At 50.4% G+C, this 25,997-nt stretch overlaps 11 protein-coding genes across 11 annotated transcripts; 7 read left to right on the forward strand and 4 right to left on the reverse strand.

Annotated features, from left to right (window-relative positions):
* Positions 1–27: 27 nt before the first annotated feature.
* On the reverse strand, positions 28–2,248 carry N7510_010338 (beta-catenin-like protein 1; the record flags this gene model as incomplete). The annotated part of the gene is made up of 10 exons (XM_056982263.1): positions 28–110; positions 161–278; positions 330–614; positions 665–1,179; positions 1,227–1,320; positions 1,367–1,601; positions 1,652–1,758; positions 1,814–2,058; positions 2,120–2,174; positions 2,222–2,248. The coding sequence occupies 10 exons, from the start codon at positions 2,246–2,248 to the stop codon at positions 28–30; spliced, it is 1,764 nt and encodes a 587-aa protein (XP_056830099.1).
* A 276-nt stretch (positions 2,249–2,524) lies between these two features.
* Positions 2,525–2,841, forward strand: N7510_010339 (uncharacterized protein; the record flags this gene model as incomplete). Its single annotated transcript, XM_056982264.1, has 3 exons — positions 2,525–2,656; positions 2,727–2,776; positions 2,835–2,841. The coding sequence occupies 3 exons, from the start codon at positions 2,525–2,527 to the stop codon at positions 2,839–2,841; spliced, it is 189 nt and encodes a 62-aa protein (XP_056830100.1).
* A 733-nt stretch (positions 2,842–3,574) lies between these two features.
* N7510_010340 (transcription factor domain-containing protein) lies at positions 3,575–6,058 on the forward strand (the record flags this gene model as incomplete). Its single annotated transcript, XM_056982265.1, has 2 exons — positions 3,575–4,177; positions 4,232–6,058. 2 exons carry the CDS (start codon positions 3,575–3,577, stop codon positions 6,056–6,058), a joined length of 2,430 nt encoding a protein of 809 aa, XP_056830101.1.
* Positions 6,059–6,535: 477 nt separating this feature from the next.
* On the forward strand, positions 6,536–7,914 carry N7510_010341 (alcohol dehydrogenase family protein; the record flags this gene model as incomplete). Its single annotated transcript, XM_056982266.1, has 6 exons — positions 6,536–6,593; positions 6,656–6,719; positions 6,783–6,935; positions 6,991–7,185; positions 7,250–7,596; positions 7,652–7,914. The coding sequence occupies 6 exons, from the start codon at positions 6,536–6,538 to the stop codon at positions 7,912–7,914; spliced, it is 1,080 nt and encodes a 359-aa protein (XP_056830102.1).
* Positions 7,915–9,516: 1,602 nt separating this feature from the next.
* N7510_010342 (nucleoside transporter) lies at positions 9,517–11,061 on the forward strand (the record flags this gene model as incomplete). The annotated part of the gene is made up of 1 exon (XM_056982267.1): positions 9,517–11,061. The coding sequence occupies one exon, from the start codon at positions 9,517–9,519 to the stop codon at positions 11,059–11,061; it is 1,545 nt and encodes a 514-aa protein (XP_056830103.1).
* A 2,387-nt stretch (positions 11,062–13,448) lies between these two features.
* N7510_010343 (nicotinate phosphoribosyltransferase) lies at positions 13,449–15,035 on the reverse strand (the record flags this gene model as incomplete). Its single annotated transcript, XM_056982268.1, has 5 exons — positions 13,449–13,669; positions 13,724–14,060; positions 14,111–14,730; positions 14,787–14,870; positions 14,924–15,035. The coding sequence occupies 5 exons, from the start codon at positions 15,033–15,035 to the stop codon at positions 13,449–13,451; spliced, it is 1,374 nt and encodes a 457-aa protein (XP_056830104.1).
* Positions 15,036–15,581: 546 nt separating this feature from the next.
* Positions 15,582–16,847, forward strand: N7510_010344 (putative PHD finger domain protein; the record flags this gene model as incomplete). Its single annotated transcript, XM_056982269.1, has 1 exon — positions 15,582–16,847. The coding sequence occupies one exon, from the start codon at positions 15,582–15,584 to the stop codon at positions 16,845–16,847; it is 1,266 nt and encodes a 421-aa protein (XP_056830105.1).
* A 938-nt stretch (positions 16,848–17,785) lies between these two features.
* Positions 17,786–18,934, forward strand: N7510_010345 (alpha/beta fold hydrolase; the record flags this gene model as incomplete). The annotated part of the gene is made up of 1 exon (XM_056982270.1): positions 17,786–18,934. One exon carries the CDS (start codon positions 17,786–17,788, stop codon positions 18,932–18,934), a length of 1,149 nt encoding a protein of 382 aa, XP_056830106.1.
* Positions 18,935–19,433: 499 nt separating this feature from the next.
* Positions 19,434–20,555, forward strand: N7510_010346 (ABC transporter substrate-binding protein; the record flags this gene model as incomplete). Its single annotated transcript, XM_056982271.1, has 1 exon — positions 19,434–20,555. One exon carries the CDS (start codon positions 19,434–19,436, stop codon positions 20,553–20,555), a length of 1,122 nt encoding a protein of 373 aa, XP_056830107.1.
* Positions 20,556–21,493: 938 nt separating this feature from the next.
* Positions 21,494–23,967, reverse strand: N7510_010347 (beta-N-acetylhexosaminidase; the record flags this gene model as incomplete). Its single annotated transcript, XM_056982272.1, has 3 exons — positions 21,494–23,095; positions 23,151–23,623; positions 23,763–23,967. The coding sequence occupies 3 exons, from the start codon at positions 23,965–23,967 to the stop codon at positions 21,494–21,496; spliced, it is 2,280 nt and encodes a 759-aa protein (XP_056830108.1).
* A 1,026-nt stretch (positions 23,968–24,993) lies between these two features.
* N7510_010348 (uncharacterized protein) lies at positions 24,994–25,974 on the reverse strand (the record flags this gene model as incomplete). The annotated part of the gene is made up of 1 exon (XM_056982273.1): positions 24,994–25,974. The coding sequence occupies one exon, from the start codon at positions 25,972–25,974 to the stop codon at positions 24,994–24,996; it is 981 nt and encodes a 326-aa protein (XP_056830109.1).
* Between the last annotated feature and the right edge of the window lie 23 nt (positions 25,975–25,997).

Below are 25,997 nucleotides of genomic sequence, written 5' to 3' on the forward strand. Positions count from 1 at the left end.
AATGCTATAGTACACGTTATTCTATGATCACAAGAACTGCAGCAGCGTGCTCAGCATATCCTTGAAATCCTTTTGCCCCGGTTCCGCTTCTCCAAGGCCTTCCAGTTGTTCTACCTAGGTCAGTATGTGTAGCATTTAGAGTAACGCCAGATCTTCTTACCTTGTAGAGTGCTCCGTACCAAGCTCAGATCCTCATCCCGATCCGCCAAGAGCGACACAATCTTCTTCTTTGCGCCATCATCCTCGGCAACCAGCCATGAGCAGATGACATCGATTGTCTGACCAGGGTATCAGTATGTGACCGAGCGTAAAAAAGTCGAAAATCGTACCTGTAATGAGAACAACCCAGCATCGAAGCGCCGCGACAGCCACTCGGCGGCCATGTATTCTTGGTCCTCTTTAGATAAGGATTTGCGCTCCTTCTCGATAGCTTGCTCCACAGGGGCGATACGTGCAGCGTACTCGCGGCGCAGCTTGATGAGCTTATCGATCTTCTCGTAATCCTTTTCCATGAATTTAGCCAGCGTGCGAATGCGTGCTGCAGACCCGCCTGGCAGAAGTCGAAGAAGTGAGGCAAAGATACCGAGGAAATGCTCGATGTTCTGGCTCTCTTGCTAAACGGGGATTAGCCTGGCGTGGATTAGCGGATTGAAGTCAAGCATACCTTTTTCATGAACATCCCGAAAATCGTTCGGAGCCCTGCAGCCTCGACCAATTTCTCGCATGCAGGCGCACCCCCAACGCCGCCGAATGCATGGTCGAGAACTCTCAGCGCGCGCGGTTTACTGAATTTGCCCTCCTTGAGCATGATCAGCGCGAGCTCAATGCCTTCACCTTGCACAAACTTGTCCTTGCCAGAATCCTCATCTACCAGGCAGATCAAGGTGTCAAATAAATTCTCCACATATTCTTCCTCGTCAGAATCCTTTGCCGGATCTCGTTTCCGGTATTGGCTGAGTAGCTGAAGGAGAATATCAACGCCATCGAGTGAAATAAACTTCTCTCTGTTCTTCGAGGACGACTGCAACAAAATCGCTAGGATCTCCGCAGCATACTGTTTGTTCTGACTGACGGGGACTTCTTTCTGCTGAATGCGTGACAAAACCCATGGCAATATTGTAGCGTCTTGCCCGATCTTCTCCGCGAGGGACGACTGAGAAGCTAAATTTTCCAAGACACCTGCAGGGGATAAGTAATGGTTATTGTGTAGCAGGCTGGTAACTCACTCAAGACGTAATAAACTCCCGCTCTGTCAGTCTCTGAGCCCTCGTCAAGACGCGAGAGATTTTGTGTCAACAGTTCAATGAGATCGGCATCCATCTGAGGATTGTTAGCTACTCAACAGTAAAATATAGCCATAACGTACCATTGCGTTGACCAAGCTATCCCACTGGTCTTGCTCGGCTTGAACATCCTCATCTGTCAGCTCACTGATGATTTGGATAGCATCGATGGCAATATCGGCATTCTCGTGAGAAAGCAGGGAAACCAATGATCCCACGCAACCCATTTTAGCAAACTCTTCGTACAGGTTCGGATGCTCGGATAGAATCGACAAGCTCTTGATCTCGGTGTCCAAATCTGCCTCGGATGCCATGAATCTGCAAATCGATCAACATCTCCATGCAAACAACAGCCAAGTACCACGTACTTTTGGGGATCGGTCTCGAATTTCGCACGCAGTTCGGCGTTCTTAGATATCTTCTTTTCGAATCCCAGAGCGAATCGGCGCACCCATGTCGAGTCGAATTTCTCGGGCTAGATAGATAGCTCGGTCAGCGCATTGAACAACCAGCCATAGCAAACTGCATACCACAGCATCCTCCTCTTCCTGCTGATCGATGTACTGCATCGCCTGCGCCGTCTTCCGCTCCATGCCACCGCCAAAGAAGCGCCCTTCTTCGTCATCCGGTACATCCTCCTGGTCAAAGTCGGGAGGCAGCTCGGGTCCAGCTTCGCCGTCATCATCTTCCGCTTCTTCATCCTCCACCATCGCGCCCTTTCCTTTTGATTTTACATCGCCATTGGGATCTATTTTCGCGGCTTTGTACAGCTCATCTGGGGACGTGGCGTTAGCACGGGCTGCCAGTCGCGTGGAGGCAGGAATGGAGGAACGTACTTGGGTCGCGGACGGACTCGAACTTGCGCTTGGAACTTGCTGCCGATAAAGGTTTCTAGGATGGTCAGTGCCGCTCGCGACGTGGAGGTTGCGGTGATTTACCTTGAAGAGCTCGTCGACGCTCGTCATGGCTGCTGCAGCGCATGCACGGGATTCAAGGATCGCAGTCAAAAGTCCAAGTGTTTATCAGCGATCAAAACAAGCGCAAAGAGATCATCCGATGATCGAGGGCACGTATGAGATCAGTAACTCGTAGTGACGGTGTTAGAGCGCGAAAGATATACGGGCGGTGAGGCGAGCTAAAAGCGCAACTCAGATTTCTTTCTTTCCGCTTTGCCTTCACTTTCATCCCATCACTCACCACTTGAAACCTGTTTGTCTTTCACCAACAACTCATTCGCCAATATGCCTCCCAAGCAGCGTGTCGTCGTCTCGAGCTCCTCTGCTCGCCCCCAGAAGAGCTTCCTTAGCACTGTCTACGGGGAGGCCACCTCCCCCGAGAACACCACCATTGTCCGGAGCCTGCTAGTCTTCGGTGTATGTATCTCCTCGGACTCGAAAAAGCTCTCACGTTATGAACAATCCGAGACTGACGTATTCCTCTTAGGCCGGTGTCGCGTTCCTCCACAGCAGCCTCGGAGAATTCCTCCTCCCTCCGTAAGTCGCCGCCCAACGCCCCCGATTCGGTCCGGAATGAAACTAACATATGACTCAGTGTTTAATGATCTGTGATATCGCGGCATGAATCGTGGCTGTCGTTTTGAAATCGATGGAAGCATATCGGCGTCGGTCTGGGAACTACTCGCTATAGACATTTCCTCTCTCGATGCAATTTGGACTTTCGAATACTTGTATTATAGTCTTGGGGACGGGGCATGTATGAATAGACATGCTTTGTTACTATCTCCATAGTTGAGTTATCAATCTCAACATCCATTTGATGGACCTCTTGTTCGGTGGTTGGGTCTTGCTTCAGATGGATCCGGTCCGTGGTTGTAGGAGTATGTGTCGAGATGTGTACACTCATGTAGCGTCTAGTATTCCAGGATCGAATAACCTTGTATTCATATAATCGGTTTGGTTCAAGTCATACCCAAACCCTATGCAGCGGCGGGGAATATATATCTTATGGTTGCCACTGACCAACGTCTACTTATAACTCCACCAAGACGCAGACCAACCTTCCGTTACCGAACATCTCAATCATTATTCTTCACAAACCATAGACAGAATCGAAATACCGAATCGACTCCCTGATCCATAATCACCTTTTGACGAAATCTCCCCCAGTGGCGTACCCGCACCAACCCCACATCCCCCGGGCCCCGAACACCGCCTTTGCCGGGTCTAGTGCCGTCAGATTTGCCCTCGAGAAACCATCCATCGTCGATCCCGCAGCATCAGTTGTTACACAAATAATCCGGCTTACTATGCACAGCCCTGCATGAGCCGGTGATGCCGACAAACGCAGACAGCCGCGCGCTGGCGCTGAAGCGCAAGCTGCAGAACGCAGATAGTACTCACCTCGAGCCTGCCGCAAAGCGACATAGCATCTCAAGCTATGATCCGCAGACACCATGGTTGAACGAGACGAAGCCCTCAGGGACCTGGCGGAGGCTGGGTAATCCCGCCGTGCGTAGCTCTCTTCCCTTGGCGAATATGGTTTCCGCTGTGCAAGATCTGATCGATCCGGACTTCGATCCGCTAACGGCTATTTTGGACGAGGAGCCGCGGTTTTTGAAGCCGTTGCCGAGTGGTATTGCACCAGAGGATTTGGAGTTTTTGCGGTTTCGCGGTGCACTCTCTATTCCAGAGAGTGGACTCAGGAATGAATTGCTGCGGTGCTATATCCAGTGGGTGCATAGTTTCATGCCCGTGCTCAATCTGCAGGAGTTCCTGCGCTGTGTGGCAGAAAACGACCCAGAGGGAAATGTTAGTCTGCTATTGTTTCAAGCAGTTATGTTTGTTGGTACGGCGTTTGTCGAACTCAAGCACTTGCAGGCGGCGGGATACACGACAAGAAAAAGCGCGCGCAATGCATTCTTTACGCGGTTACGGGTGGGTGTTTTCACACTATCAAAGGTGTGTTCGTATACTAACTGATATCTGCAGCTGCTCTATTCGCTTGATTGCGAGGAGGATCGTATCGTGATTCTGCAGACGCTGCTGCTGATGACATATTGGTCCGATCCGGGGAACAGTCCGCAGCGGGACATTTGGGACTGGATCGGGGTTTGCAACACTCAGGCTCAATCGATCGGACTGAACAGAGATCCCTCGTCGGCCAATATGGACTCACGGACCCGACGGCTACGTACTCGGCTCTGGTGGTGTCTATATAGCAGGGACCGGCTGATTGCCCTTGGTGTACGACGCCCATCACAGGTCAACGAGGGAACGAGCAACGTGCCGATGCTGAAGCTCGACGATTTTGATTTTGAGCCATTTCCATCATCTGTGGTGGCTATCTTTCGCTGCCGACAGCTCGAAGATATGTCGCACCAGCAACGGCTTGCAACAATGTTCATCGAGAAAGTAAAACTCTGTCAATGTATTGGCAGGGTATTGTTCGCTCAATATACACCATCTCAGCGTCAGTTCGGAGCCACAGATCGCACGACAATCACAATTATCCCACGACAGGCCTCCGAGTCCGAATTCACGCGATGCAGCCAAAAGCTCGACTCGTGGCTTGCTGGACTGCCCAAAGACGCACAGTTCCTTCCAACCTCGAAAAGCAATTTTCGGGATGGCGAGGATGTACTTCTTCTGCACGGTGCCATGCTGCGCATGCTTTATCATACAACCAGCAGCGCACTGCATCGACCATGGACAGCCGTGATGAAGGACCAGTCCAAATCCCGAATCGAATGGCGCAACAACGCTCTTACAAAGATGCACGAGGCCGCTGCGGGCATCACCCATATCATCCAAGGCTTGAACCAGCTGAACTTAACGCGCTTCCTCCCGCAATCCGGCGTGACAGTCATCCTTCCTGCGGCCGTCGCCCATCTGTCAAATACGATGTCCGATAATCCAGCCGTGCGTGAGAAGAGCATGTCCAACTTCCGCCGCTGCATCCAGGTCCTCCATGGCCTGAAAGACATCTATCCGGCAGCTGATATGGAGGTTGCCAATATCGAAGCCGCGATTAGATTGCAAAGCGGCAATTCGGGCGCCTTCTTGCAAATCATGCAATACAACCTCGAGTCTGCCTCCAAAACGAATAGCGAGACTACGTCCATCACTCAACCCCCTCACCTTCTAAACGAGAGACCCGTTGCCGACACGAATAACTATCAACCCCCACGCCCAAGGGCAACATCGTTCCATGACCAGGAACCAAAGCTACAGCAACAGCAGCGACAGAGAAAACCGAGAGCGCAAACAATCCACGAACCCTCTCGACCTTTCTTCTCTAATGACTTCGACAACCATCTGCCCAGCACTCCTGGCTCAAATAAGAACACTTTTCCTCTAACTACGACCGACAGTCCATTCGACTTCCTCTCCCTCGACGCAGATCTCTTCAGCAACCTCGTATCGCCTCCATCTGACCTCACAAACACAAACACATACATGAACAACCCGCAAAACACAACTATCTCACCCACAAACGCCGCAGACTTGGACTCCGTCGACTGGACACAGGAATTATTCCGCAACGACGACGATGATCTAACAAACCCCTTAAATAAAGCCGATGACCGGCAGCAGAGTCAGACACAGGATCTGGAAATGCATGACCAAGAAGACCTATTTTCCTTCGCGCTGGATGATGACCACAACAACGATCATGACATGATCTTGTCTGGTAGTGGTGGTGGTTCGCATCAGAGACATTTCTCGACTAGCAGCCATCATCACCATCCACCGGATATTACGGGGGATTTGGATAAGGATTTGGGTTTTCAGACTGGTGATGAAGACATGTTCTAGCTGGAAGGTATTTCTTGTCTATTTTATTGAAGCCGCTAGCATTTCGTGGCTGGTGTGCCTATTTTGTGTATATATTTCACGACAATATGATACGTATAAAAGATAAAGCCAAACGGAGCTTTTTGGAGGTCGTTCAAGCTACTTGGGGTTTTCGCAAGACTCTGTAATTGTTCAGCCTTAACCACCCTTCCAAGTTGCTTACGGAGTTGAGTATCCGTACCTGAACGATCTGCTTCCAGCAAGCTCAGTTCAGCTTCATCTTCAGAAATGAAGCGGAATTCGAGAAGGCCGCGGAGACTTAACCTCCGAGTCCACTAGCGATTGTTCGACAACCTGTTTATATGTGGAGAAAAGCAACTGCGGGATCAATGATTCCGGAACTTGATGATCAGTGCGGGGTTATTTAACTTATACCGTAGACCATGGCTTTATGTTTTTGCTATCTTGCAATTTTTCTATCCTTCTCGATTCGCCAGGATGATGAAAGCTCTCGTATTTCACGGCCCATATGATGTGAGATTGGAAGAGAGGCCAAGTATGTGATATACTCAAGATTGCCACCATAAGCTGCAACTAATACTGATCAATCCTTGTTAGTCCCTCGCCTTGTAGACCAAACCGACGTGCTGATCAAAACAACCTCAGCTGCCCTATGTGGAAGGTATGCGAGTGAGAGCGGTCATGCTTCGAAGAGCCCACCGCTAATAATTCTCCAATCATGCAGTGAGCTGCATCGCTATCGCGGTCATTCCAAAATTAACATGCAGCCGGGCTATATATGCGGACATGAGGGGATTGGCATTGTCCATGAAGTGGGCGCTGGAATCAAGAATTTTGCCGTGGGCGATCATGTCATAGTACCTTTTTTGGTCAGCTGGTTGGTTGTCACATTTCACATCCGGCACACGATATTCACTAACCGCAGTTACCAGCAATGAGTGTTTCCATTGCAAGCGAGGCGTTCATGGACGTTGCAAGAATGGTCGGAATTTCGGTGGTCCCGCTTTGGACGGCTCTCAAGCCCAATATTTCCGCGTACCCCTGGCAGACACAACGCTCTATCATCTTCCGAAAGATGTGGATCTTGGAGAGCTTGCAATTCTTATGACTGACATTTTTCCAACCGGGTGAGCGAAGACCGCAGACGCGTGCATTAAGGTCTGGTTCATTTGATTCTAATACTGATACTAGATTCAATGGTGCAAAGCGAGCTTTCATAGATACTCCAAGTGAAAACTGGAAGGATATGAGTATTGCGGTCATCGGGTGTGGACCTGTTGCTCTCTGCTCCATCATCTCGGCGCGGGAGTACAAGCCGGCGCGGATTTTTGCCATCGACTCCATCCCGAGTCGACTTCAAACTGCCAAGGAGCTCGGCTGTATCCCAATCAATTTCAAAGAGGTCGATGCCGTTGCCGAGATCAAAAAGGCCACTGACAACAATGGAGTTCACGCTGTGATTGAAGGGGTCGGACTTAGCCCTGCATTGAAGACTGCATACGACATCATCTGTCCCGGTGGAAAGATTAGTTCTTTCGGTGAGAAGGGCCTTACTGACCTTTCAAACCAGTCTATTGACATTGCTTCTGTTAGGCGTACATAACGGGGACCTCCCCTTCAGCGCTGCTGACTGTTACAACAAAAACATTCACATCCAGTTCGGACGTTGCCCTCTTAGGGCTGTTTTCGCTGATGCTCTCAACACGTTAGTTCGAAACAAGCACTTGATTGAGAAGATGAAATTCATCGATCTGGTGCTTCCGCAATTAGACGAGTCTTCTGTGGACGCTTTGAAGAGGTTTGAGCGAGGAGAATTGAACAAGGTTGTCTTCAAACCCAATGGCCTAGATATCTAGCGTTTTCAACCCATAGAGGCGTGAAGTCAATAGAGTTTCATTTAATCAATTGAGAATCAATATTTGTCTGCAAATCCGATCCAGATGAGACCCGTTCAGTAGTCGCTCTGCCATATCAATCCGTGCTTTTGACCGCATTCTTAGTTGCGACACATCTACTGTCGTTGATGTCCAGTTCTAAAATTATACGTCAATAAAATAGCAACCCACAGTTTCAACCTCTGATAGATTTCCCTTGTTCTTTGTTTTTCACTGTCCTTGGTTCGAGAAGAGCGGGTCTTCTCGGAAGTCAAATGGGGAACTTTCGCGCTTCCCGTCATTTACTAGCACAAAGTATAATATCATTTTCTCCTAAGAGAGAGTTCTACGGCGACAGATGTGTGGTATTACGATGCTGGCTGGGGAGAACAAAGAGGCTTCCGATGATATCAAATCGTCGATATCTCCACTCTGACTGGCAAAAGATCTACTTAATTTCAGACCTACGCGTTGGATGTTTCTTTCTTTAAATAATACCATTACACATGCTAAAATTGGTCGTTCCGGAAGTATTCTACCTTGTCTTTAGTTTAATATGCAGAAGGCAAACTTAACCACCAGTGTACTGCTTGGTCTGAGGACGAAGGATGTGGGTCTACTTTTCTTGTGAGATACTTTGATGCCGCAGTCATATGCTGTATGACTGGCAATGCGCGTCGACAAGCACATTTTCATGACAGTTTTTCGCGTGGTGTACAAGAAGTGACAGCTGCTTGACATCAAACTGTCTCAAAGACCCTGTGTCTGTACATAGAGAAGGGTAGGGGTACCTTGACAAACGCCTGAGCTACTCACGCCGTCGCTTAGCCCTGCTCAGTTTCTTCAATTCTCATCTTGCTTCTGAAATTGTCTGAACCCGAGGCTAACCGCGCTACTGCCTTTTAGTGTTTCCCAGACCCTAGCTCGGTGGCGTTGTAATCTGACATGATCCCAGCATCGGAGAAACCCGAAGCGACGCAACGAATCAGTAGTGTGTATCTCCATCTCTCATGATATGATAAATGATAATAAAAGTCTCAGTGGCAGTTAGTTCTAGGAAAGATAGGTAATCTTCTAATTGTAGGTGGGATAAGCTTCTGAGTTCTCCGAAGCCTTCTGGGCGATGCTTGTCCCCGATACCCAACGTACAGTAGTAAATTTTGGCCACCTGCGCAATCTGCTGATCTTGTGAACTTTTGAATACGAGGGACTCGAATGGCCTATTTAATCGTAAATAGCACTCTTATGTAGCCACCACTCCTTAAATCTTGCCCACGTGCACTGTTACATGATCTAACTGTGTTAGGCGGGTTTCCCTGATAGCCCGAGATCCATCCAATGGGCTACTCGCGTGGCGTTGTATTCTGTGGGGAAGCGAAGCCAAAACAGGCAGGAAATATCCCTGGGCCTCGCGCTAAGTTTTGATCCCACCACTCAGGTTCGCGAACTCAATAAATCAATGGAACGCTACCTCCCTCGGACAAGCCTTATCTTTCCCCGCATGCCCTGTGGCACGTTAAATTTTTCAATCGATAATAGTTGCCCTCGTGCCTTTTAATTTTCCATTCCTACACCAACTTCCGCATGGCTTTTGATCCAGAAAAAGGCCTTGACAAGGCAACCTATTCAACCGACGAACAGGAGGTAATTCCAGTCGACAACAATGCCGCCATTCCGCAAGAGACTGGTACGCTGGCCAAGCTTCGTGCCATGGAGGCCAGCATGGACAAGAAACTTGGCATAGAATCCGCAGCTATCAGTCGCAAGCGCCCCGAAGATAAAAGAGATGTGCATTGGGTGGAAGAGCTGTCGATGGCGTTGCTGTGGGCGAGTGGTACAATGAACACCTCCTGTTTTGCGACCGGCTTCCTCGGCTGGGAATTTGGCCTGAGCCTGAAACAGTCAATCTTGATTACCATCTTTACCTCGATCTTGGCTGGGACGCTTAGCGGGTACTGTGCCACCTACGGCGCAGTGACGGGTTTGCGCCAGATCAGCGTCAGTCGGTACAGCTTCGGTTGGTGGCCCAATAAGCTCGTCGCCCTGCTCAACAGTATCCAGCAGATGGGCTGGGCCGCCGTCTCGTGCATTACAGGAGGTCTCGCGTTAACGGCGGTGTCCGATGGCCATGTTTCCTTGATTCTTGGGATCGTCATCCTGGCTGTCGTGGCACTGATCATCTCTTTCTTTGGCTTGAAGGCCATTCTGATCTACGAGAGATGGGCCTGGATGGTCTTCTTTATCATCTTCCTGATCATCTACGGCGAGACCGGCAAGTATGCGGACAATTCGGCTCCAGCTACTGCGACTGGCATGACTTTCACCGGAGCCGTTCTCAGCCTGATCGCGGTTGTCTACGGGTCTAGTGCTTCGTGGTGCACAATGGCTAGCGACTACTATGTCCACTACCCTTCCAACGTGAGTCGCGTGAAAGTGTTCTTCATGACCACATTTGGTATTGCAATTCCTACCTCGATTGGCATGGTGGCTGGCTGCTTGGTCGCTTCTGCTCTGAACAACAAGCCCGAGTGGAAGGACGCGTACGAGAACCAAGGACTGGGCTATCTCATCCAAGACATGCTCTATCCCCGCGGATTCGCCAAATTTCTTCTTACCCTTCTTGTCTTGTCCGGAATCAATGTCAACGTCATCAGCATCTACAGTTCCGCCATTTCCTTCCAGCAACTTTCACGACCATTTTCTCGCATCCCTCGATTCCTGTGGACGTTGTTCTGCTTCGTGTGTATCCTCGCGTTAGCCATTGGCGGTCGACAAAAGCTGAACACGTATCTCCAAAACTTCTTGAGCTTGCTGGGATACTGGTGCACAAGTTACGCCGTGATTCTATTCGAGGAGCACTTCATCTTTCGCAGGGGAAATTTTGATAACTATGATTTGGAAGGATGGAATGACCCGGACAGGTTGCCGTTAGGTATTGGTGCGGCAGTGGCATTTGCTCTCGGGGTTATAGCGTGGTGCTTTGGGATGGATGAGACTTGGTTCATTGGCCCTCTTGCTAAATTGATTGGAGACTACGGTGGTGATGTTGCCAATGAGTTTACGTTTGTGGTGACGGCTTTGAGTTATCTACCGGCAAGGTATTTGGAGCTGAAGTATTTTGGCCGATAGGTCTACTTACTAGTTGATGAATTCGTGATTAACTAATGATTAAGATCCTGATAAGAAGAGTCCTTAAACCAGCGTCACCAAATGTAGCCCAGTTCGATGTCTAATTTGCCATCACGTAAGCATTGAGGTATAGTTAATTAATACATTTCCCTTTCCTGGAGAGTTAGAACCTTCGTACTCGCCCCCTTTTTAAGCATCCGAGCAAAAAGACACTATGGCTGACACGGGGAACATCTTCATGAGTAGCACGCTTCAAGAAAGAATGCCCATTCTGAAAGAACTTGACAAGAAGTCATGGTTACTCGTTATCTTAGCCGAATTCGATGACGCTGTCTTCAATATATGACCGATGAAGAGGGAATTGCAACGGAAACTGACAAGAGAGCTAAATCTCGACTCACAGCTGCGGCCGAACGGAGACATTGCAACAGACGAAATGATTTTTGTCCAAAGGCTACTCGCGCTGACCTAGTTAACATCTTGAGCTGGCTCTCAACCAAACACAACCTGATAGTCCCGCTGTTTTCTTCAACCGGAATACATTGACTGGGCCTGCAATCTAGGCTCGAAGGAACTGATTTGGCCCCATGGGAAATGCAACTCTAAGAGTTTCCACTCACGACTAGCCGCAAGGGCCTCCCATGGACGCATGATTTGATCTCCTTCATGAGCTGGCATACTCCACCCTTTACAAAATCCATCCAGCTGAATGACCGCACGGAGTTTCTGCATGGCAGTGAATTTGTCTTGAAGTACGCGAACAAATGCTGGATAAATCTCTTTCCACTCCTCATTGAGTTTCATCACGCGATCGTGACCAACATGTATGCTGAGTGAGATATCCAAGGCCGTGATGAGGTGGAGACTACTAACGGGCAGAATCTTTGATATGCGGAAGAGGGTATCCATTTGATCACCCATAACAAAAACGTTCGTACCGTAGAGGATCGGTATAGCCTCTTCGTATCTACATTCGTGTGTTAGCTGAACATAGTAGATGCAGCAGGTCGGGTCATCTTAACTCACGCTAGTTGACAACTCCTTAACCACGCGCCTCCGGGTATCTTTCTTTCCTTTTCCCACCCAGCGGCTGTTAACCCTTCCCAATAACTACTAGATCTGTGCCAGAAATATGCCGCACTCGGGCACTCACATATCTCTTCATCGTCACGAAATGCATCGAAATCTCTACACACTTCATGCCACCATTGCCACTCCTCGTTAGGTTTATTTTTCTGTCGATTCCAGTGCGATGGCTGACAAAATGCATAGTCAATATGCACGCGGCGGTGTCCGAACAGTTCGCCGTAGATCTGGATTTTAATCTCTGCCGGAAGATTGAAAAATCGGCTTTGTGGCTGGGAATTGATAGCTAGCCGTGTATACTCTGACAAAGTTCGTCGACACTGGATTTCTGGAGGTGGAATTGGGAGCTTTGAAGAGTCGGTCAGGCAGTTTGTAACTTCGCAAGTGGAATCGTCGACACCCTGGCTCGATGGACTGTATCGAGGGTTTTCTCTGTTGTCCATATCTCTCTCAATTTGGGAGTTGGCTATTAGAGGAACAAAGAACAAAAGCAATATATGTTTTCTTTCCATTAGGTAGCATAGTTTTTTAGGTAGAACAATTCATGAGGCTGAGAAGGGGCTGGCTAGCGTGGAAAGTGGGGTATAATAATAATGATCTCTATGGCCTCTTTGTCTCTCCTGGTATAGACTTGACAGTTCGCATTATACGGCCAAAAGTTATTCCTAGAACGCAGGTATCTGAAGGTGCTCGCCTCCAAGTCGGGCCCTTCACCGCTCTAGCTGTTTTCTTGCTTTTATATAGGGCTTTTGTGATAGAAAGACTACACATCTGTGGCTCTGCCTTTTTCGGCGAACTCGAAAAGCGATACTTGTAGGGATTAGAAACGCTGAAATCTCGCAAAGAGTACAATAATTCCGGAATTAGGAGTACAGGTCGGATCACAGGAGTGATATTTTTACCTCGCTAGTAATCTAATTACTTCTATCTCAATGTTAGTGAACTGTATATACGTATGACCGGTTGCAACCGCATTCTATTCTATGAAAAGGATATTAAATCTTTCCCTGCCCGTCTGGCCTGTCCTGTCTGTTCTGTCCGTCTCTTCTCGACCAATTCGCTGAATGATCAAATTGCAAAATAGTACACTGACCCTGATCCTCATAGGGCTTCAAAGAGTTGGAGATGGCGCCCTAGGGACGTTTTTCTGTTTGATGTACAGACAAAGTTCTGGCCTTGAATTTGATGTCACGCAGAGGTTCGAGGATGTTGGAGATAGCGGCCTGGGGACACGTTCTTTTCTCCATCCATGCCTTCCTGATGTTAAGAAGAGCCTCCTACTAAAAGCACATTCCAGATGGTTATGTGCGCCGCGCCCAGCGATTACTTTCATCGCCTTCCTCCCACTCTTGCTCCACATATCCAAGCTGCTTCTTCACCTTCTGGATTGTTTCATGGTCACCCGTGTTCTTGCCCATATTATCACTCAGCTTGACAGCCGGACGACCATTCGCTGTTGCGATCTTGATGACGATATTGAGTGGTTTGGATTTCTGGCCGTTAGATCGATTGGTGAAGTCATCTGGTAGCCAAAATCAGCAACAGTTTTCAAGCAGGATGTGAGAGAGAAGCTTACTGGTAAAGAAAGTGCCCACGCCAAACACGGGCTTGAAGTGCGCTTCCTCAGCAATGGTCTTGTACTCCAGGCACAGGTCGATTGTCAGGGAGTCCGAGAAGACCACCGTCTTCGGGGAGGTAATTCCCTCGCGGTCATAGAAATGCCGCACCATTTTGACGAAGTTCGCTGGATCGCCTGAGTCTTGTCGAACGCCATCGTAGACCTGTGCATACGTTTTGGTTGGGTGACTGCTGCCATTCTGGATCGGTGCGGCAATGGGCTCGGGAATGGGCTTGTGGAAAGCGTCAAGGAAGGCGGGCGTGCCGAAAGTGTCGGTGAGGGCAATTCCGAGGACCTGCCATTGTCATTAGCAGCTGTTATTATGCACACCCGCACAGTACTCACCCCTTCTCCAAAACATCCAAGCCAGTACCGTAAAGCCAGCTCGTTGGCGTTCTTATAGTCATTCGTGATAGCCGCAATGCCCATGTACCACTCATGCGCCACAGTCCCCACAGCATTGGTGTTGTACTTCATCGCAAAATGCACATTGCTCGTTCCCGACAAAACACCTTTCCACCCTTGCCGTTTGCCCTCCTCTGCAGCTCGACACAACCCAGTCATGACCAAGTCGTGGGTACGGTAGTCCCGACGACGACGCGATCCAAACTCCGAAAAGATACACCCATTCTCCAGGAGCGCGCAGGCCTTGCGGTATGCCTTCTCCTCCTGGTTCTCATGGTCCCAGTCGGTATCGCTGAACATGAAATATGCCTGGCTGGTCAGCGCCAATAGTGGGATCTCGTACAGGATCGTGTCGAGCCAGAGTCCCTTGATGATATACTCCACCAGACCCTCATCATCGTCACTGCCCGTGTCCTGGACAGGCATAAACTTGATCTCGATCTGCTCAGAAGGTTTGAGTCGGAATGTCTCAAGGAAGGTGATGTAGGCGTCGTTGAAGTACGGGCATTTGTTCTTGAGAAAAGCGCGTTCTTCGGCGGTGACGCGGATGTTGGCGAGCTCTGGAGGTTCAAACGGTCAGTCAGGTACTTCCAAAAGGGTCTCAATGGCCACCTACTGTCCATCTGTTGCAGAAGCCATTTATACGCTCCGCGGCGCAGCTTCATGTCCGGGGTGCGGTTCGTGAAGCCGTAAGTCACATCTAGAGTATGAAGATTAGAAACATGTTCAACCAGGTCTCAAAAGGCCACTCACAAACATCAGGAAAGTACTTGAGGACGGCGCATTGCATCGTCAGCTTGTAAAGATCGGTGTCCAGAAGGGAGAAGATGCCCTCCGGCAACAGAGAGGTGGCTTCCTGGCCCATTCTGCTGGAATGCTTGCCCGGATGATCCGGTCTACAGGCTGAGAGGTCAATCGGAGCAAGCTCAGACCGAGGTCGAAACCGGGGAGGTCAGCCGGAAGCACCAGGAGGGGGATTGCGTGGAATTGGAGTTGGACGTAATAATCTTCTTCTATCTTAGCGCGGGGAGAGCGATACCGGTGTTTGCACCGTTTGCACTCGTAGTATCGAAGGGTGAGCGGTAGTTGCCTCGCAGATAACGAAGTTGTGGAAAAGAACAGGGTTATGCCTTTATGACCAGCTGGGGTCAGACGCTCAGATCCCCTTATGAAAGTAATTCAGAACAAGAAGCACGCTTTGAGTCTCGCGGTGATCACCGAACGTCAAATGACTAAGCTTTGAGTCAGCATCTGATCGGCCGTGATTCTCGCCCTTGATCTTGCGACTGTCCTTCATCTATCCACCGTTGACGCCTTTCCATCAGAGGTGCTTCTTACGCTCATCGGGGGTGTACTGAGGTACATTTTTATCGCACTCAGCGAATTGTTAGTCTGATCGATCCGCCTCAACATGGCGCACGGAGCAGAGGACTGCGCGACAGTCCTGGAGCACTTCGTCCACGATGTCGCAAACCTCCCAGCTGAGATCAACCACCTGATGGAAGAAATCCAAGCCAAGGACAAAGTCATGCAGGAGTGCCGCGCCACAATCAACTCACGCGACAGCAGCATCCAGAAATTCGTCAAGTTGAACGGCAGTCTCGCCCCAAATCCCAAGGAGGAACAGTACGGAAAGACCATCCTTCAGAATCTGGACCAGTGCCAGCAACTGCAAGACGAGAAGATCCAGCTGAGTGACAAGGCCTGCGTGCTCCTCGACCGGCAGATCAAGAGACTCGATGTGCGCATCCGCGACTTGATCAACGATGGCATTCTCACCAATGACCCTCCCATCCCCTCGCTCTTCGACAACAAGAACCAATACAGGGACCCGCCGAAAGTCTTCTTTCCAGACTCTACCCCGTCCGCAGACTCGCCTGCCTACTCCTCCACCCCTCTTAACCCGACCTCCGGAAACGCCAACCCAATTCTTGCTGCTGCACAGAGACTGCACCAGGCCAGCGTCCCTCGTCCTGGCAACGCAGCTGCTGCACTAGCAGCGCAAGCCACAGTTCGCAGCTCCGCGCCTGCAACTCCCACCGGCACCTCGGCCGTCCACGCGCTTCAGCGGCAGAGAGAATCCTCCGCGGGAGCAGTGGACCACAAACGACGCCGACTGAACGCATCATTTGGGGCCGTGCCAGCCGCATCTTCGAACCTGCGCCAGTCTTCCCTTGGACCTGGCACACCCAAGGCCGGCACGCCGGCATCCAGCCGAGCAGGCAGCGCTGGCCCGCGCGCGATGGGCGGACCCAAGAAAGCAATGACGAAGAAGATCGCGCCGCACCAACAAGTGAAGAAACTCAAGAACGCTAACGGCAAGCCGATCAAGCGCTCCTCCAGCGCCAGTGGTCGTGTCAAGATCTCGAAGAAATCGCCCGCTGGCGATGGCGACGAGGACGACGACTCGATGCTTAGCAGCGCGGACACTGATGACTCGGAGAAGAGCGATGGACAGGGTGATGATGTTGATGATGACGAGGAGGAGGAAGAGGATGAAGGGAATGAGGATAGCAAGGTGTACTGTACCTGTCGGACGGTCAGCCACGGTGATATGGTCGCCTGCGACAACGACGACTGTCCGTATGAGTGGTTTCACTGGAAATGCGTCGGCTTGACCCGTGAGCCTGTGGGGACGTGGTATTGTGATGAATGCAGGAAGACGCTAGGGAAGTAGTCTGTTTTTTGGTCCTTTTGTTTTTTGCATATACCCAGGGCGTTCATTTCCCATATTCAATGCGAGTCCTTCAGAAAGAAAGTACATTCGACTCTCTGTGCAGGCACTTGCCTACATGAAACAACCAATATACGTGTAGGATTGTTTTAGACGGGCAAGCCACCATTTGATGGATTGTCGAATCTGGACGAAGTAGCCTTGGATCTTTGTTAGTGTTGGTGTAGAACTTCTACACGGAAGAATTTTTTTCTTTGTTTGCGCCAGGTATATATACTAGGCTGGATCTGGCTTGACATATTCTTTTGCCTGCCATTGCATTCAAATATTATTGCCTGGCAGGGCACTTATTACCTATTTTTTGATTTCCAGAACAATCCAAGAATTTTACTTTTATTTAGACAAGCAGGACATGTAGGGGGAGGTATCTCTGAAATTTCGATATAACGGGCACCTCGATACCCCTACTTCGAAAACCGCCATCTCCTGATACGCGCAGTTCAAATCAATCACATTAGGATGATGCCCATAGGATGATGCCCATTTAAGTCTCTTCAGAGCATGAACTTAGGTACGACCTGATCCGCAGTGGATGACTACCTGTATCGCAGATGGTACAGGCTGCTAGTACTATCTTGAATATCCCTTCCAGACTCCGATAATTCTCCTCAATCAGCCAGTCACTTGCTGCAGGACTGCTCATGTTAATCACACTATTCTTAGGAAGCCTCTCATCTAATGGCAGCTGTGGAAAGCAATAAATCCAAATGCAAGAAAACGCTCGCTTATCTTGATTACGTGTTTAAGCGTTCTGAAAATCACCTGATAATGAGAGGGCGCCTGCAGCACGTTTAGCTGAGAGTCAGGCTCCAGCTTATGTTCAGACATTGCGCATCAGAGATATAGCGAGAGATGCTTACACTTTTCATACGATAACAATCATGTCGGATCCATACCATCTCGTATCTAAGAGCTGCTTCCACCGCCGCATCAAGCTCGATACCGCATATGGACCGCTCAACATCACTTTCGCCGACATTGGATGCCAAACGGGTCCCGCAGTACTTTTCATGCCGGGTATGTTCGCTTCACGCTATCTCGGCATCCCATTGCATGTAATTGCAGAACGTGCTGGTGTGCGCCTGCTCGTTGTTGATCGGCCAGGCATGGGCGCATCGACCGACGTCCCGCTCGCTCAACGCGTTGTCACATGGACGAACATGCTGCCGCATTTCCTAGCGTATCTCGGAATTCCACGCGTGAGCCTTGTTGCACATAGTGCTGGCACTATCTATCTGCTCAATACATGGGCGCAGTGTCGTGACTATATCAACCCGGTCATGGCAGTAATAGGTATTAGTCCTGGTCCAGGAGCCCTCCTCTCCTCCCCCTTTACCTTTTGCTCATTCTTATTTCAACTTATTTTAGCTCCTTGGGTTGACCCAACACACTCGCGCGTGAAAGTGATGCAAATGGTACAGTATGTGCCAACAAAGGCATTCGCATTCTGGAATAAAATCCCACGCTTCTTTGTGACTCGAGCTAGCCCTGTGTTATCAGCCAGTGGTGCCTTCATTCGTCACATGTCACCTTCTGGTAGTAGTGATTCAAATGAAGTGGCGGAGGACCTTTCGTTCTTAAATGATAACTGGCGTCGAGTCGAACGTGACTATGGCGTACCTTTCCTAGAGCAGAAGGAACTCGCCCAACTTGCTATTCGTTCTATGCACACCGAGAACACAGTCGGTGCCAATAGCGAGGCTATACAAGTTTTACGCAAAGATGGCGGTAGTAGCTGGGGAGTCTGCTCAGACTATGCAGAATGCGCGCAAGCTCTAGCGACCAACCGATTTACCCTCCATGCGTATTTTGCCGCGACGGACGCTCTGGTGGGGAAGCATGGTCAGAAATATTTCGAAGAGTGTTGGCAGGCACCTGGTGTCGAGGCGATTGATTTTGTCTCCACAACAATTGAAGGATCAGATCATGATACCGTAGCGCAGTCGGTGGAAGCCTGGGAGGATATATTCTCCTTTTTGAAAGTTCCGTTGGCCACGGAAACTTCTCCAGATGCAGGGCATCAGACATAACCATTGAACTTACATGCCTCTATCACGAACCTAGCGGCACGTACTGTATCTGGTTTTCTCTATTTATAGTTCTTCTCCCGAGGCTATCAGAGGTCATGCTTGCATCTGCTCTTTTCTGGCGACACGCCACAGCCTCTACAATATTCTCCTGTACAATGCACTACGCAGCTGGATATCACAATTTCCACGGTAATGACAAAATATGGCATGCCAAATAATTTGCTATGTGCAGGAACTGTATGGTTTTTCTTAACCATCATTCATTATACAAATATTTCCCCTGTCGGAGAAAAGAATAAACGCAAGATCGATAGAGATTTACAATGCTTTCCCCTTAACGCCAAGAAATTGAGATCAAATTCAGCAAAAAGGTCTGCGCCCTTCCGAACTCTAAGCATCTTTAATAAAGGGGACGACTGCTGGTCACTACCCTGGTCACTACTTCCTCGGCTCCTCCGCCAACTCCTCAGTGTTGCTTACGATCAGGATCGCCAAAGATATGAACATACCATATTTGCCACGCGGAACAGGGCAAACCGATGGACCGTGCATCCATATCGGCGCCCTCGCACCGCTAAGCCAACCCGGCTGGATTGATGCTGGCAGGCACTTGCTCGCGGGTCTGGAACTGGCCATCGAAGAGGTCAACAGTGCTGGCGGCGTCTCCGGAAGGCCACTCAAGCTGGTAATCAGGGACACGGCGGCTGATGCACAAAAGGCCACGGCGGCCGTCGACGAACTGGCTGCCCTAGGCGTTGTTGCCTTAGCGGGTGAGTACCACAGCGTCGTCGCCCGCGCCGCCGCCGCCAGGGCCGATGCCCTCGGACTGCCATACCTCTGTTCGTCTGCCGTCCTCGACGAACTCACTACACAGCCGACAGACTGGGTTGCGCGCCTCGCCCCCGCGCAGTCCCACGGCTGGCGCATTTACGCCGACTTTCTTCTGGCCGCAGGCCACAATAACATCGCCATAGCTGCCGACCCGACGAGTGTCTACTGGGCGTCTGGGTGTCGGATCCTACGGGAGTATCTCGCCCTGCGTGGTGGAGCCGTCATCGAGTTCGACATACGCTCGCTCAACCCAACCGCCATATGCGATGAGCTCGTCCGGCCAGGCGGCCACGCGACAGCTCTCCTCCTCTTAGTCGGCCTACCGGAGCCAGCGGTTGCAATCGTTAAGGCTGTCCGCCGCGACCAGCGCCTCGCCGGGTTCATGATAGGTGCCCCAGCCGGACAGCCCGAGTTTGCCGAATGGGGAAGGTTGCTTGGAAACGATGGCGCTGCGATTCCTTTCCTCCGTTACCTACCCGAGCGGCTTAGTCCGCTAGGCGCACGCGTAGAGGCCGCCCTCCGCGATAGGCTCGCTGAGGTGCCCTCCTTCGTCGCCTTCGAAGGCTACGATACGATCACTGTCCTCACCGATATGCTGCGTTCTCATGGCGCGGACCGGACGCGCACTGCCCCGTCTTGGTCGCGTATTGGCGTCGAAGGCACCCGCGGGCAGATCAACTTCTCCCGCGTATCAGGCATTAATGTCTGGCAGTGGACGTGGCCGCTAGTCCAAGTCGTCGATCGGGATCCTGCGCAACCCAACCGCTTCCGAACCCTTCACTTTTCCTAAGCGATAAAAGTTTTGGATTGGCCGCGATGGTGTCAGTGTAGTCCCTGATGAGGCCAGAACTGGTAATTCTATTTTTCGAAGCTCAACTTCTTGTAGGCTCTCAATTTTATAGACCCGTGATGGCGCTAATGACGGCACAGTTGAGATTATAAGGACATCCTGATCATCTTCATTATCAAAACTAATGTTACTACTTTTCTTCTCATGAGATGCTTGAGGAGTGTGAAGGTTTCCTCCTCTTGATATTTTTTTCCGTGGATAAGGAGGGTTGAGACGTGGTTCATGAAGGATCAAATTGCGGGTTCCGATCTACTCGACCGGCGGTGAAATTTAATTAGATACCTTAGTCATTGCTCAGGTGGTGAAATTATACGTGGTATTTGCTTTGGGAATAAAGTGCTATGTTTTGTAGTTAAAGAAGATCTATAGGGCTGTGCTAAGCGCTTCATGATTGGCTTCCCTTGTCTCAACTCCTAGGCGGGCGCTTCCGGCCGAACAGGATATATAATTGGCAACATCTTGAATTATGGATTGGCTTCTGGTAGTTCAAAACGACAGGTACAAGCGCAAAAGCGGGGAGGTCACGTATGACGGGTACCTGGATGGGACGCTATCTAATGTGGAGTCAAAACACGCAGCCGAGGGAAACATATGATGAAGAGGCCGAGAGGCCACTCACAAACGACGGGTATCATGAGGGGATGTAGCCTTATCCGTTGAAATCTGGACGAACCTTTCGTATTGGTCATGGTTTTGGTCGTCTGTCAGGAGGCTTTCTACGAACTTCAATCCCACTATGGCTCAAATGCGCTGCTCACTCCACTCTGGGGAACTCGTTCTTAGTTAGTTGACGGGTCATTCAACAGAAGCTTTCCACACAATGCTGAGAGCTCTATCGTCTTCTTTCCGCTCCACAAGAAGCCTGCTTTGGAATGTGCTCAGGATGCACTTCCCTTCAGAACGATGTTCTGCATCAACCCGGTGAACCCTTCTCCCACCCGAGTCAGCGGCGCCTCGACGGCAATGGGCGCCCACTCGAAGAACTCTCCTTCGTCGCCAATCTTTGTCAAAAACTCCATTGTCTTCGCCGTAGACCCCTGTCCGACTGTCAAGCTCGTGGTATTGCCTTTGGCCACCAGACTAACGTCGGTCCAGGTGTTCAGCGGCAGGCTGTAATTGAGCGAGTATGGGTTCCCGCCACTGATCAAGGTAACATTCGAGATAGTGCCGTTTCCATTCACAAATGTCGAGTCAGGGCCCGCGAATAGAGTACCTGGCGTCTGAGAGGTAGGCTGCACCCGAAATGAGAGCGTATAGTCGCGTCCCTTGCTGCCCAGCGGTGTCTCCAAGTAGCAACCATCCGCAAGGTGGAGACTCTTGTCTGCGATTTTACACCCATGGACTCTGCCGTGGTATCCATTACCCGAATGGTCAATGACAGTCGATTCCGAATTACCATCGAAGGTATACTGCAGGATCGTATCGGACTGGCTAGGGATGCTGCGATCCAGGTTCTGTGCGGGCACCGCAGCGTGCAGTGCGTCGAAGACGGAGTGGTACTCTTGCTCGGTGACATTGCCGCCCCATTGCTTGTCTGCTAGGGCAGGAAGCGCATTGCGCCAGGAGTAGTAGGCCTGCAGCACAGTGGTGGAGTTGGGCCCAAAGTCGTTCCATAGTGCGGCCACTTGACCAAGCACGTGCTTGTTGTTACGAGGAGGGTTATCACCGATAGACGCGCTGTCCATGATCACCGGAGAATAACCCGAACCGTATGGTCCCTGGAAAATCCTGCTGAGCTCTAGTTCCTGTGGGTAGGATGCAGACCAGCCGCCGACGAGGTAGAGGTAATTGTCCGAGTTGAGCACGTCGTATCCGTTCTGGATGTAGTCCCAGTACGGGTGGTCATCATAGTTCGCCCAGTGTTGGTAGGAGATAGACTTGGAAACGTTGGCGCCTTCCTTCGGGGTAAAGGTTCCCCAAATGCGCATCGACTTTTGACCGCCCGTCTCTTGCTTGATGAAGGTGTTCATTTCATTCACGAAAGAAGTGTAGTCTGCCACTAGGCTGCTATTGTATTCATCGGCGCCGATATGGACCACCTTGCTGTGGAACCAAGGCAGGAAGGTCTTCCAGATAGTCTTCACCGTTGGGAGGGTGTCTGGATGGCTAAGGTTGAGCATGCCCAGGTCCTCGAGTCCCAGCTCCGGTTTCCATTGCACGATAACGAGCGCATGGCCAGGTGTTTCGATCTCGGGGATGATGGTAACGCCGCGCTTAGCACATTGGGTTTGGATGTGATCAAATTGCTCGCGGGTGTACGACTCGTTTGCCCGGCGATTGAGACCGGCGACGGCCGGGTCTTCGGACCAGAGACGGAATGCGGCGTACAGTTCCAGCGAGCGCTCCCGGGAATACTCTTCCACGTTGTTATTGAGATTATCACTCAGATGGATGTGAAACGTATTCTGTTTGAAGAACGAGAGGTACGAGCACATCTCGATCAAAAAATCCGAAGGGTAGAAGTGGCGACCGGCATCAAGCTGTCAAAGCATTAGACCGATAGCAGGGGTATTCAATCAGTGAGAATGGACATACAAAGACACCGCGGGTACCCCATCCAGGTGCATCGGTGCCTTTTCCCCTGGCAAGAACTGAGTCACTAGTCACAGCAGCTTGAATGATGGACCGTGTCGCCCACCAAGCACCTAGAGGGCTAGCTCCTGTCACGATAATCCCGTGGTCATCGACCTTGAGATCATATCCCTCCGAAGTCCATCGCCCTGCGGCATCCTGAAAATTAGTGCTATTTCCCAGGGTCACGAAGATGGTATGCGCTCTCCGCTGCGTGCCTCTTGAAAGCTGTAGATTCAGGCCTAATGACGTTCTGAGGTCCTCCTGGAAGGTCTCCGCGAATTGCGATAGAGTCGGCGGAATCAAGGTCTGCCCATTATGATCGACCTCATTGGCATATCCAGCGTCGACGATGATATCTGTAAGTTTGGAGAGATCATAAGTGCCTCCTGTTTCCGTAAAGGGCGTAGTCGGAACCGTTACCAGCCGAGCATGACCTAGAAAAGTGTGAGCTCCCAAGTCATTTGGATGGCAATCGGGGCGGTGATTTTAACGATACCTCTCAGCCATATCAAGGCACTCGCAGTGCAAAAAAGAAACCGACGCAATTGCATAACGTCTCGCAGAATACCTAACAAGCAACAGTCACTTCAGTCGTCACCTTGACCTGGACTTGTTGTACCTCCTTCCCCACCGGATATTTATGGTCGGAGAAATCGATAGTGCGGAGAAGCTCCCACCCATGTAACCTAGCAATCCCTTTATACATAGAGTCACATTGCTTTGAGGCGACCTTGCGGTACAACGTGAAGGAAAACAGAAAGGCAAGCGATCGACGCATGTCGCAGCGCGATCCCTGCGACTATCGTCGGCCTTTTCGGCCAACCAGGTGGATGGTAAATTATCCGAGAAGCTAAACATTAGCTTAGACTATTAGCGAGGACGCTCGTCATTACTTTTTGAAAGCTAACCACGAATTAATCGGTCCTTACACAATGAGCCGTTGCAACTTTGACACATAACACCCTACATCAAGATCTGTCTATCAAACAGTACAGCCTTGAATTAACGTAATCGGTAAGCGTGCTGGACACCCGAACACACCATAGTAAATGCGACATTTTACAATTTGATATTTCATCCGTCTCACTATCCTTCAGGAGAATGTTTAGCTTAGCTGGGGCACCAGCTTGGATCAGAGATCCTGAAATATGTGCCAGGCCCGCCATTTCCTTCGATGAAAGTCTTGCAAATCAAATAGATGCCCACAGTGTGCAAATGAGGGATCGGGGTTCAAGGGGAACAATCCATTCTAGGAGATAAAAGCATGACCTGGGTGCTAACAGATGACCGAAGGCTAAGTGTCCGTATAGTCCCTACTATCTTCCTCGGGATCACTGCATGGTTCCTGGTCGGAGCCCGGACATTCGGCGCCTGAGGAGTCTTGATAGGACTCTAGCCTCGGTTGTGTTCTGAGTCAAGTTAAACAAATCGGGCCGGTTCTTTTTGCCAAGGATTTGAACCATCGACAAATCATGGATCTTGTCTACCGCAAAGCACCACCGGAGTTAGGTTCTATGATTGCTCAGAGCAAAGGCAGATGAAATATGACTACTCGACGATATATGCCGGCATTCCAAATGAGAATAAAAATCAGCCTGAGACTATGATATAACGATTATAGGATAGAAGGAATTGAAAACACGCTCGCAAATTTTATGTAAGACCAGGTTAAAGCTAGCTACTGGAAAAGATTCTTCATGACTACTTAACAACAGGGGCCCCTTCCGAGTACATCGTTCACTTTTGTTCAAGAGCTAGAAGTTGGGTTTGCGACACCTCATTATCCTTGTTCACGGGCCCTGAATCAGTATCTCTTGACCACAATCTTCCCCCCCGCATTCCCAGTGTCCATGAGCTCATGTGCGCGACGGATTTCAGTGTAATCAAAGACGTGCGATGGCTGGGCATCATACTCCCCCTTTTCGATCTGTTCAACAATACTCTGCAGAGGAATTTTCGAGAACGGAAAACCGGCCGTGCCCAGCTCTTTGCTGTGGAAGAGGCTAAAATGAACCCCGGATTTCATCTGCAGCATTGGATTGAAATCTTTGACCGGCTCCAAGCCGCCAAGCCATCCTGCCTGCAACATTCGCCCCCCGGTCTTCGTCAAATTAATAGATTCCAAGAGAAAGCGGTTTCCCACCAAATTCAACACTTTATCATACTCGGTTGAGCAGCGTGTATCGAGCCCAGGTTGTTCGATGAGTGTCTCTGTAGCACCCATCCCCCGCAGCAAGTCGAATCTTTCTTTTCGGCGAGTGGTTGCAGAAACCTTGGCACCCGCGTGCACGCCCAGTTTCACAGCAGCTTGCCCAAGAGTGGACGTAGCACCTCGGATCAGCAGCGTCTCACCCGGCTGAAGGTTGAGGATAGTGAAGAGACACGTCCAGACGGTAATGTAAACTTCGGGGATGGCGGCAAGCTGCTCCCACGGCAGTTTCGTCTGTACGGCAATAACATTGGTGGCAGGGATGGCTACAAACTCGCCGTAGCCACCTGGTCGGTTTCTGCCAATGCCACCCATCGCACCGACGACGGTCTCCCCAATGCGGAACTCATTGCCCGGGCAAGCTTCAACAACGCCGACGCATTCCAAGCCCGTCACAGGGTTCCATTCGTCCCATTCCCCCTTGCGCATATGCATCTCGGCATGATTTAATCCGAAGGCTTTGACAGCAATGAGAACCTCGCCAGTTCGTACAGTCGGCTTGGGCACTGTTTTGTACTCAAGTACCTCGGGACCGCCAAACTTGCTGATGACGATGGCGTTCATGGTGTCCGACATGTTGTGAGTTCGTTGGGCTGGAT

The sequence above is a fragment of the Penicillium lagena genome (assembly GCF_028827675.1).
Source record: "Penicillium lagena strain IBT 129212 chromosome Unknown utg000007l_segment0_segment0, whole genome shotgun sequence".
In the NCBI taxonomy this organism is placed as follows: Eukaryota; Fungi; Ascomycota; class Eurotiomycetes; order Eurotiales; family Aspergillaceae; genus Penicillium; species Penicillium lagena.